Below are 11,348 nucleotides of genomic sequence, written 5' to 3'. Positions count from 1 at the left end.
AGAAAATTTCATTTCCTTTGAAAAATTGGAGATTATCTAATTTTCCTCCGACTTTGTTGATATGGTTGAAGAAAGGGATGAAAAATGAAAGATGAAAAATAGGAAGAAGGGTCTTTAACCAGCTTGTCCATGCTCAAAATTTGACCATTATTCATTACTGTCACATTACATTTGACTTTTACAATATGCATGGGATTTGAAAATTTGCTGGTTTGTCTCTCAAGGAGGGCCTGTTTTCTAACCAACAAACAATGAGGCAGTTTGAATCCATGTTTCTTGTCATACCCATTTTTATATCTGTATTGGTGAGAACACACTTTTTCTTTGTGCTCACAATTCTCAACACACTTATGTGCACCTCCTCCCAGCCAACTGGGGCACTGTTTAGTGCAAGGTTGTCTGCCTCTAAGAGGTGACACTACAATAAAGTATACCTTCACTACAGAGCACATCTTTCAAAAAAGTTAACAGAACATCTGTGACCGTCTGATTTACTATTCTGGTAGCTATCCAATGTGAATGATAGTCAGTCAAAACTAAAATGTATAATAATATATGCACTCATTACGTGTTTATGGGGTCAATTATATCCAATTCCAGATAATCCCAAGATTCCTTACAGGGGAGGGAGGGAGGTGGTTTGCAGACAAATTTGTTTTCATCACTAAATGAACAACCAGAATATTCCTTATCCTTCATTTCTACCATTTCTACCATTGAATTCATTCTTGGAAACCAGTAAACATTTCTCACGCAATTCTTGGTAATACTTCTGCCTAATTGGCCTTCATGTGCTAGGTCAACGATTTTATCTCTTAACACAAAAGGGGAACACATTTGTCTTTCCTTAACACTTTATTGTCTACTATATTCAACTAATTTATAACCTCCTAATAATCTCTTAGATCTTCACAGGCCAACCTTGTTTGATATAATTCATTATTTGCTTATGAATTGATCATTATCCATCGCTATATGCTATTCGTCATTTGGGATGGCAGAATTGGTAAGATTAGGTGTTCAGGGGGGAATCATAACCTCTCCCACCATTCATAATAATTTTCTAGCAGGCCTGCTAGGTTTGCACATGTATAATGCACTATGCTTTCTAGGGACTGAGGCTCATATTTATACTTTTTGACGCTAAACTGCGCTAACGCAGTTTAGCGTCAAAAAATTTTGCGCCGTCTAACGCCATTCTGAAGCGCCATGCGGGCGCCGTATTTATGGAATGGCGTTAGCCGGCGCTAGCAGACCGGCGCTGCCTGGTGTGCGTGGAAAAAAACCACGTAGACCAGGCAGCGCCGGCGTAGGGGGAAAATGGCGTTAGGGCGTCTTAAAATGGGGCAAGTCAGGTTGAGGCAAAAAAATCGCCTCAACCCGATTTGCGACATTTTTTTCGACGCCCAGACGCCATTTAAATGACTCCTGTCTTAGTAAAGACAGGAGTCATGCCCCCTTGCCCAATGGCCATGCCCAGGGGACTTATGTCCCCTGGGCATGGTCATTGGGCATAGTGGCATGTAGGGGGGCACAAATAAGGCCCCCCTATGCCACCCAAAAAAATTAAAAAATATAAAAAATTATACTTACCTGAACTTACCTGAATGTCCCTGGGGTGGGTCCCTCCATCCTTGGGTGGGCAGGGGGGGTCCCTGGGGGCAGGGGAGGGCACCTGTGGGCTCATTTTGAGCCCACAGGCCCCTTAACGCCTACCCTGACCCAGGCGTTAAAAAGTGGCGCAAATGCGGGGTTTTTTGACCCGCCAACTCCCGGGCGTGATTTTTGCCCGGGAGTATAAATACGACGCATTTGCGTCACCGTCATTTTTTTAGACGGGAACGCCTTCCTTGCATCTCATTAACGCAAGGAAGGCGTTCACGCAAAAAAATGACGCTATTTGCCCATACTTTGGCGCTAGACGCGTCTAACGCCAAAGTATAAATATGGCGTTAGTTTTGCGCCGAATTTGCGTAAAAAAAAACGACGCTAATTCGGCGCAAACGGAGTATAAATACGGGCCTGAATATCTGCAGTTCATTTTTCATGTGGTTATGCCATCTTGGGGCTGACTATATAGTTACATGACCATGTTGCTTCCAAATGCTATTTTTATTGTGGTGCCCTCTTGGTGATGTTTTGACCATTACAGTCGTCTGATGCCAAGCCTATGAAGGAATGCACAAAAGCAGTTTATTTCTGATAAATGTTTAAGGTGCTGCATGGCTAAATACTGATAAGGTGCCAAAGGTGAGATTGTAATTTATAACGCAAACAGCTCCAACTCTCGCTAATGTGAGACCTATTACATTGCAAATGCTTGTTTAAAACGGTTTTGCAGGTAGCTGTAGGTCAGAGGGACATGGGAACGGAGTAGGTTTAAACCAGTGCTTTAAATGGGCCAGTACTGTCAAGTACTGAGTGCCGGCATTTTTTATTTTGAGAGGGAGAGTACCGGCACATCTGAAGAAAAACGTAATACTTTTAATTGGCGAGTACCGACACTTCTCAGAAACAAGCAGGTACTCTGACACAGAGTCCTGCGCTTTAATTTTTCCATTTCAAGCACTGGTTTCAACGCTTTTCAAACCTAAGAGCCTGTCTACATGCATGTTCGAGAGTGTGCAGAGTCGGAAGTGCATGAGGACCCAAAAAAACAGTGTGCAGGATCGGGTGTTCGAGTTCCGTAATTGGCGGCAAGAAAGTTAGAGAATTTGCACATCTGCTGCAGAAATCATCTTTCAGCCAATGGGTTAGAATCCTGAGAAAAGATTCCTAAGCCCCCTGCCCCCTCGTAAAGTGATCATAAATCCTTAACAGTTCACTTCCGATTTCCACCAAAGCAACAACCTAGCTCTGCCCTATTTTGGAGCTGTTTACAGCGCCGCGGACATCTCTCTTATTCCGACGTTAACTGACAAATCACTGTCTCCCGATTTGAGATGATAAGGTTTAAATTAGCACGAAGAAGAACCAGCGAGGACGTATATCCCTTCAATTTCCCTTTTCCTTGTTTATACCGCGGCCCGCCTCTCTGTTTCAAGCTACGCTAAAGGTAACGTGACACAGCAGGGCAAATTCACCAGCCAATCACGAAGCTACAAGTCACGTGAGGGGCTCAGCTGAGCGCTCGGAAGAAAATTTGGTTACGTTTGTGCCACGTGATTTACGTGCCCTCGTGGATGTTGTTTCGCGTTACAATTCCTGGGGAATCGTTTCCGGGGTGAAATGGTACAGCCTGCTGTCAGCAATGGCCGGAGCAGGGATGTGCCTGTGCGATCTTATCAGGTCAGCCTAATTAAGGATGTGTTTAGCTGATGTGTAGCGCGGCTCAACCGACATGTTCTGCTCTCAGTGCTTCTTTCCCACCCCCTTCTGTATTGTTGCCTCAACTGTCAACAGCACCTTTCTTCTCCATGTGATTCCTTGTCTACCATTGTATCAGAGTCCAGTGCGTGGGGTTTGTGTGGTACCGCTGAGTGCATTCAAATAAGTGCTTGCTTGTTAAAGAAGGAAGCCTTCCGTTTTTTTTATGCCAAGTTCCCCCCCCCACCCCCCCCCGTTTAAAACACAACTCGCCCAAACACAAATTAATGAGCAAATGCATCTAACTCGTTTATGTGTAATACTATCCTTTAGTGCTCCCCTCGATGTTCTTCTTAAGACTAATTACCATAGGCACTATCACATACAGTAAAGTCTCAGCCCTATCGTGTTTTTTTTTTTTACATTAAATGGAATGAGCCTGTTCAATGATCCAAGCTGACAACTGCTATTTCATACAAATAATACTCTAATGTAAGTGTATGTATACAACAGATGTATTGATCAAAACAGCGAATAGACACACTGGTTGTTTGTGATTGCAAAACTGAATATTTTCAGGAAGCGCACAAATAAATATACGTTTATAAATAATGCTTTTATCGGTCATTCCCATAATGCACATACGCCCCCTCATTTATATTTTAGGTAAGGATATATCGTTAGAGATTATTTGAACTCAAAAGTTTGGGATCTTCTGGTTGACATATGAAGTCAAAAGCAATATTTGATTTGCTTTAAATAATGTAGCATAGCGTTTGTGATTGGTTTCCAGTGCTCAGAAGTGGCCTCCGACTGTATAACAGGTTTACAGAATCAATAATTATTTCTACCCTGCGTCCTTGTCTAGGTCATTGCTTTCGAGGTGGATTTCACCTCATAACAGGAAACAAATCTGATGATAGGAGTAAGTAGGCTGTAAACTTGCCCACCCTCATGAATGCTATTATCACAACCTACACATAATTCTGTGTTAGGATTGGGGCTCTGATTATGCTTTTCTTTTTCTACTTCATGATTACAGCAGCCAGTAAGAACTTAAAACTGAAACTAGTACATTTCCCATAAACACTTACATTCACATGTAGCAGTCATGGATCCCTCAGCCCTATATAACCCCAAAACGCAATCTTGTGTCCTCTTTCTTTAGCTGCTTCGCAGCCAGTTAAGTGTTTTATCCCTTCTGTGATGACTATAATGTGTTGATGTAATATTGCTCATTGTTGATTGATTATTCTGGTTTTTCATAGAGATTGTTCTTGGAGCACAGCGTGCCATTATCACAGATTACGTTCACATTGGCGAATTCAACTGCTTTGGCATTACTCCTTGGTTATTGTGCGCAGACAGCTGCATGTGTTTGTTACTCTTCTTGGGAGCGCAACAGCCTCCCAGCTGTGCGAGTCCATAAAGGTGGAGTGGAAGCAGGGACGCACAAGCAGATTCGACCTCCCAGTCCTCTTTCAAACTTCAAGGGCCTTGTGCGTGTATGCGTGCCTTATTTCCCTTTGGCCAGCTCAGACAGGGTGGCTTTCTCTAACAGATAGGCAGCATGTTTAACCTTGCATGTGCTGCTGGCATCTTGCTGTTCCCCAGCGAAAACCCTGAATGAAGTTATCTCCAGGGCTGTGATAATTGTTGGAGGCATTTTCTGCCTAGAGTGCTGCAGACTGCTCCCTCCACCTTTTAATGACATTTTATTGATGTTATTTCTATGCTTGCCTGTGGTTCTTGTATATTTTCAGTGGCACTCCCCCATCCTTCTTCTCAGAAGCTGTATTATGCACCCCGGGGTGCACTGGTGGTAATGGCCCTCCTCCCAGACAGACCAGAGGGATATCTGTCAAGGGACTCCATCCTGCGGCCTTTGAGAAGCTGTTCTGCTCTACTTCAGTCTAAGAGGAAATCAAAGTGAATGGAATGCAAAGAATTGAGCACTCTTAGTCTGAGTAATGAATTAATTAAAGCACTTCCCAAGTTTCATGCACAGAAAGAATAACATGAGCTTTTATTTCAAATGCAACAACTCGTGTAACTCTTAAAATAATCACAGCAGTAGCATAATAATGATTACTGAAACAGAGAATGCAAAACTTCAACAATGCACATATATAGTATGTATTCATGCCTGCACACTGCAAAGCTAAAAATAAGAATTAAAGATGCATCACCATGGGGCTTGACACCAACATCATCCCATCATCTGCCAACTTCAGGTCATGGAACCCTGGCAACTGAGACAGAGAGAGACCACTACCCACAATAGGATTATCTTCTGAGAAAGGCACCCCCCCCCTCAGAATGAGTTATTTCTAGTCTCATTTGTCAAGCTTCCTCCCCTTACATACTTTAAACAAACTGGAGAGGAGGATTCAAGAAACCGCCCCTCCCATCGAGTAAGTTGCCCATAGGTAAAGATAACATTCTAAATTGTCTGCCACAATGTGAGAAGCTAAATTGCTCTAGACACTCAGGGGCCAATGGTATAGAAAAGAAAGAATTAGCAATATCAGTGGTTGCATACCAGGTCCCTTTATGTTTCTGTATCCTCTCAATCAAAGTGATGATGTCTTGGACGACGGCTGTCAAAGGGGGTGTATGTTTATTCAGCTTGTGGTAATCAAACGTCATTTTATAGTGCTGTCAGCCTTGCATACGGGCCACAAAGGATTGTTCCATTCAGTGGTGGTTGTAGCTATCACACCAGCCTCAGTCAATTCTTGTCTAGTTTTATTTATTTCCTCATGCCCTTACGGAATGCGGTATTGCTTTAAACGTATTACCTTGTTGCTTGTGGCACCTTCGCTGTGGGTATCTTCAGATGACCCACTTTCATGGCTGCCACTGACATGTATCTTTTTGATCCAAACTGATGACTACCATCATCCAAATACAAAGTCAACCCCTTTAAAATGTCAATTTCTAATATATATTCTAGGGGGGCACAACCAGAACAGTATATTCTCTTTTTGGTGTTCTTCCTATTTTCATTTGAACAGTAGTTTGCACGGCAGGAGTTTGTCTTCCACCCAACCCTGTGATGGTGTAATGCTGACCGGTAAACTTTTTGGGATTTCCATAAATTAAAGAGGCCTCTGCTCCGGTATCAACTAATGCCTAGACCCTTTGAAAATGTTTGTTTTTCCAATGTATTTCTAAATCAACTTGGGGTCTGTTATGTTTGAGTCCATCCCTGTACCGGAGCTTGGCCTGTTTCCTAATCTGATTTAAAACCTGTCAACTTTTGCCTGAGTCATGTCTGGATATATGCTTTTATATCTGTGAGCATATTCTCTTCCTTTCCTGCTCTCATCAGTTAACCACTCGCTGTCCAGATCTTTCTCCTCTTTCTCTTGTGAAGAAACATTTTTCTCCCTTTCCTTTCTGTCCTTCTGCATCTGTGTCTGGCCCTGATTCAAACGTTTATTATCTTGTTTGTTAACCCTCCTGCTACCCTCTTTTCGGTTCTGCCCTCTTTTAGGGTACATCTCCCACAAGCTTTTAGTATCTATCCCATCAATCTGCTCCTTGTTGACATCATGCTTCAGCAATGCCATAAACATATCTGTCCTAGATGTTCTCTTTTTATCTGTGCAACCCTCAGATCTTGAGGCCCTCTCTGGTTTAATCCAGTCTCCAAGGTCTCCTAGCTCCCGAACTGCCTCCAACAACTTTTTTCACTCCCTGCCCTCTCTGAATAATTAGGAGAGTCATTATTACTTGCTTGTCAGTTGGCGGGGCAAGGCAAATTCTTTTATTTTGTACTGAAATGGTCAGTGGAGCCTCTAACAAATTGTGAGCTTCATCTAATAGAAAAGCAGTTTTCATACTTTCTTCTTTAATTTTTTGCATATCATCTCTCAACGTTTACCAAAGCTTATAATTTGGTGGCCTATCTGATTCAGTATGATATTTTTGATTACATTCCATGACTGCCAATTGTAACAAATTGGTCGCTCCTTCATTCCCATAATTCCTAAATTGTTTTTGTTATGGGGTCAGTGCTTAGAGTACAAAACTTTCTTGAATCTCACACATCTAATGTCACTCCTGAACCACTGTGTCAAACAACCTCACCATCCAGGTAAGCAATGGTTTCCCAGATTTCTGTTTTTTAATATATATATATATATATATATATATATATATATATATATATATAGTGACTAAGTATTCATGCATGTACGCCGCAAAACTAAAAATAAGAATTAAAAATGCATCACCATGGGGCTTGACCCCAACATCATCCCTTCGTCTGCCAACTTCAGGTCGTGGAACCCTCGCAACCGAGGCAGAGGGAGACAACTACCCACAACAGGATTATCTTCTGAGCAAGAGGTCCCCCCCCTTCAGAATGAGTTCCTTTTAGTCTTGGTTGTCAAGCTTCCTCCCCTAATATACTTTAAACAAACCGCAGAGCATTCCAGAAACCTCCCCTCCCATAGAGTAAGTTGTTTTTTAAACGCTGTCCATACCAGGTCAGTGTTGAAAAGACCTCAAATTGACCTGTGCTAGCCCGGTCTTGAGTCCCTTCCGCTAGAACCTGTTGCTAGACCCAGTGAGGCAGCCTCCTCTGATCCTCTTGGGACACCTTTCGCTGTTGGCATGGAAGGATTCTGAGAGAGATGGAATCTCCAAGGCATTTTGCAGGATGTCACGGCCTTCACCAAACAGGCATGGTCCTCTGGTACACATAAATGCTACGCCTCATCGTGGTGGGGCTGGTGTTGGTTTCGTGAGCAGGGTGCAGATTTCTATTTTGTCATAAGCTTTTTATCATTGGCATCTGCTAGTATGGCCTATTGGTCAGTTAACAATTTTAGATCAGCAATTTCAGCGGGTCATCTTCCATTAGATAGTAAACCCATTAGTGAGCATTTGGTGGTGTGCAAACGTGTACCGGTTATTCGAATGTCCAAACCCCCCTCAACCAAGGTATCTCATTCTGTGGGACGTCAATACAGTCCTCAGATTTTGGGAGAATTGGCCAGATAACAAGTATTTATCGTGCAAACAATTGTCAGCCAAATTGATAATGCTTTTATGCTCAGTATGCTGCAAAAGGGTATTCTATGTACAAGGGTTAGATCTCTGAGGTACACTGTTCTCTCCTGAGGGGATTTCCTTCTCTATCACCAGAAAACAAAAACAAATTGTAGGTCTGTTTACTACCTAACGTTCCCTGAGAGTAGTCAGCTTTATGTGGTACAATGTTTAAAGGCTTGTGAGGTAACTACCAGGGAGTTTTATTCCGATACAGGCGGTCAATTGTTGTGTACATTGCAGAAGCCCTCCAGGCCTGTAGCAGCTGCCACCTTAGCCAGATAGACGTGCTGGTTATTGTCAGAGGTTGGTGATGATACTTCAAATTTTGGGGCACATTCAGTTAGAAGGGCAATGGCCTTGAAGTCCTTTCATTAGGGTCCAGGTTGGATGCTGTTCTGAAAGTAGGAGACTTAAAACAGACTTTTAAGTCTTTTTTTTATAAGTTCAGTGATGGTGGCTCAGCTTTGAAGAAGCATAATCGGAGTCTCCGGTCCTAACATAGAATAAATCATTTTCTATAATTTGTGATAAGAATTTTCATTTCTATTAAGCACATAGAGGCGAGGATTATCCCACTCTAAGCTTTGTATGTACATATATTTATAGTGTTCTGATATGCTGATTTTATTAATGTCCACCATGTTATTCATATTGGTTTATGGAGTTGTTTTGTTGTTGTGGCCAGTGATTATGGCTTCAGTGTTTCTTTTTCCTCACAGGGAATGATGTGAAGTAACCTCCTTTATGGTGGATGTTATACAGTGTTGGAGGTTTTCCTTCTGTAATTCTTGGTGTCAGTGGATGTTTTTTGCCTTCAGTAGAGGTTGTTGACTTGTAGGATTTTTGGAGTGATGAACAGTTTATTCCCAAATGTGAGCAAAGAAAGAGGGCACAAAATGGTGTTTTGGAGATATATATAGGGCTTAGGGCTTTATGATTGGTGCATGTGACTGTAGATGTATTAGAAACAAAGTATTTTCATTTTAAAGTTCTGATTGGCTGCTGTAATAATAAAGGAAGGAAAGAGAAACATAATCTCCGTGTCCTTAATAGCATTAAAAATTCTTATCACAAATGCTAGAAAATTGTTTATTTCTCCTGTTTTTCCCTCTCTCATGTCTGAGACCAGGAAGTGGTTGTCTGAAGTCCTTGCCTGGCCTGCCCCCCACCTTCTGCATCTTTTGACCCTTATCTGCGGGGCACCAGGGTTGTAAGCGGTACTAAATCTGAGTATCAGAGAGCCTTCAGAAAAGGATGCACAGTTTGTTAGAGATCCATTGGTATCCTCTGTAACCTAGATGAGAGAAGGTTAAGTAGTTGCACTAAGCACATTGTTCTTGTGGTGCAGCATTTATCTTGCTGGTTATTGTCTTGCCATCTGGGTATTCTCCCACACAAAAATGTATTTGCTTTTTATTTTTGTTTGCAGGTCCATCTCGCATGTTAGGAGGAGACACGAAAGGCTAAAACCTTGTTTCACACATGCATGACTGAGAAGGAATCTGCCAAAGATGCACCTATTTTTGGTTTGTTTGTTCTCAGTGCATCATGGGCAAGCATTTCAGGAAGACCAGGCATCTGAATGACTCCATTTCTGATTCTTCTAGGTTCAGATCTTCACCCCCTCTTCCGCCCCACCCCCCAAAAAAAAGGATTACAAAGTGTTAAAGAGAAAACCAGACAAATGCTTTGGGAGACTTTTGTCTGTATGCAGCATAGACTCTACTAACACAAAATCTTAAGAGACTGGTTTCCAAGTGTATGGAGGAAAAGATGACACCTACTTCAGAACAGAATAGAAAGTCTATTGATAGAGAGTTACTAACTGAATTACGGAGAAGAATTAATATGAGATTTCCTGTGGAAGAAGTACATCTTCAGAACCTCTTTTAACAGAATTTATGGAAACTCGTGCTCCTGGTTTGCCGAAACCTCAGCATGTTCTCAATATAGATCTGTGTGGGCCAAAGGATTGTGGTTAAGATTATTGTTTAATGTTTAAGCTGTATCCAAAAGAAAATGTGCAAAGAAAATTCCAGAATCAGTAACACCAGATTCTCAAGTGGTGAATGTTTTGAGGAAATTATCCAAGGCTGGAGAGACCTCTCTCAAAGACCCCACAGATGAAAATACAGTGTCCACTTTAAAGAAGACTTAGGCATGGGGCACATTTGTCCATGAGGGCTGGTTTATATAGAGTGTTCATATATCAGACAGTCTTTGAGCTCTGACTTAAAAAGAACTCTTTGAGGCAGTAAAGGAGGAAACTGAGTGTTCTATGGTGCTGTGGAATTTGGAGAGACACATGGAATGTCTATCTATCAAAAATATCATTTAATGTTGACAGAGAGTCTGCTTTGGTGGAGGGTCCCGTTATTGCAGCAAGAAAGAATGTTCTTCTATGAGACTGGCCTACAGTCCCTGCACAGTAGAATGCAGCCTACCAAATATCTGTTGAGGGGAGTAAACACTTTGAGCCTGAACTGGAAAAAGTCTTGCAGAGTATTAACAGAGAAGAAACATTCCTCCTCTTTAAACAGTGTCACAACACTACCACGTCTTCTATAAGTAGAAGGAAAATAATTTCAAGAACTATTTTGATCAAAAGAGCAAACTGTCTTCATCAGGAAAGACATATAGGTCCTGATTATCCAGGAAATGACCAGGCTGGAGGAAGGATAAGATATTTTCTGAACGAATGTGAGTCATCTAATTCCAGCTCCTACTGAAGATAGTGAAAGAAGATTATCTAATAGAGTTCTTTTATCCCCCTCTAGAAACTGGAACAATTCTTACACCAAGTGCCTTCTACCATTTGAAGGTGGAAGCATCGAGATCTAAAATTAATTATCTGAAGGGGAAGAATTCTAAAAGAACAATACAGAAGAAAAGTGCAAGTGTATCTACTCAAGGATGTACCAGTGGTAACAGTAGATTACCGGTTGGCAAAAGACTTGAGAAACTTCAACAAATGAATC

General features: G+C 41.8%; 1 protein-coding gene across 1 annotated transcript in view; it reads left to right on the top strand.

Annotated features, from left to right (window-relative positions):
• The first annotated feature begins 3,064 nt into the window (after positions 1-3,064).
• ALG11 (ALG11 alpha-1,2-mannosyltransferase) overlaps positions 3,065-11,348 on the top strand; it is a 31,793-nt gene continuing 23,509 nt past the window's right edge. The window contains exon 1 of the mRNA XM_069205456.1: positions 3,065-3,288. Coding sequence (XP_069061557.1) covers positions 3,251-3,288 — 38 coding nt within the window. The 5' untranslated portion in view covers positions 3,065-3,250. The remainder of the gene's footprint in view (positions 3,289-11,348) is intronic.

The sequence above is a fragment of the Pleurodeles waltl genome, chromosome 8, assembly GCF_031143425.1.
Source record: "Pleurodeles waltl isolate 20211129_DDA chromosome 8, aPleWal1.hap1.20221129, whole genome shotgun sequence".
In the NCBI taxonomy this organism is placed as follows: domain Eukaryota; kingdom Metazoa; phylum Chordata; class Amphibia; order Caudata; family Salamandridae; genus Pleurodeles; species Pleurodeles waltl.
Note: the sequence above shows the minus strand (reverse complement) of the source record. Positions and strands in the feature narration are given on the sequence as shown.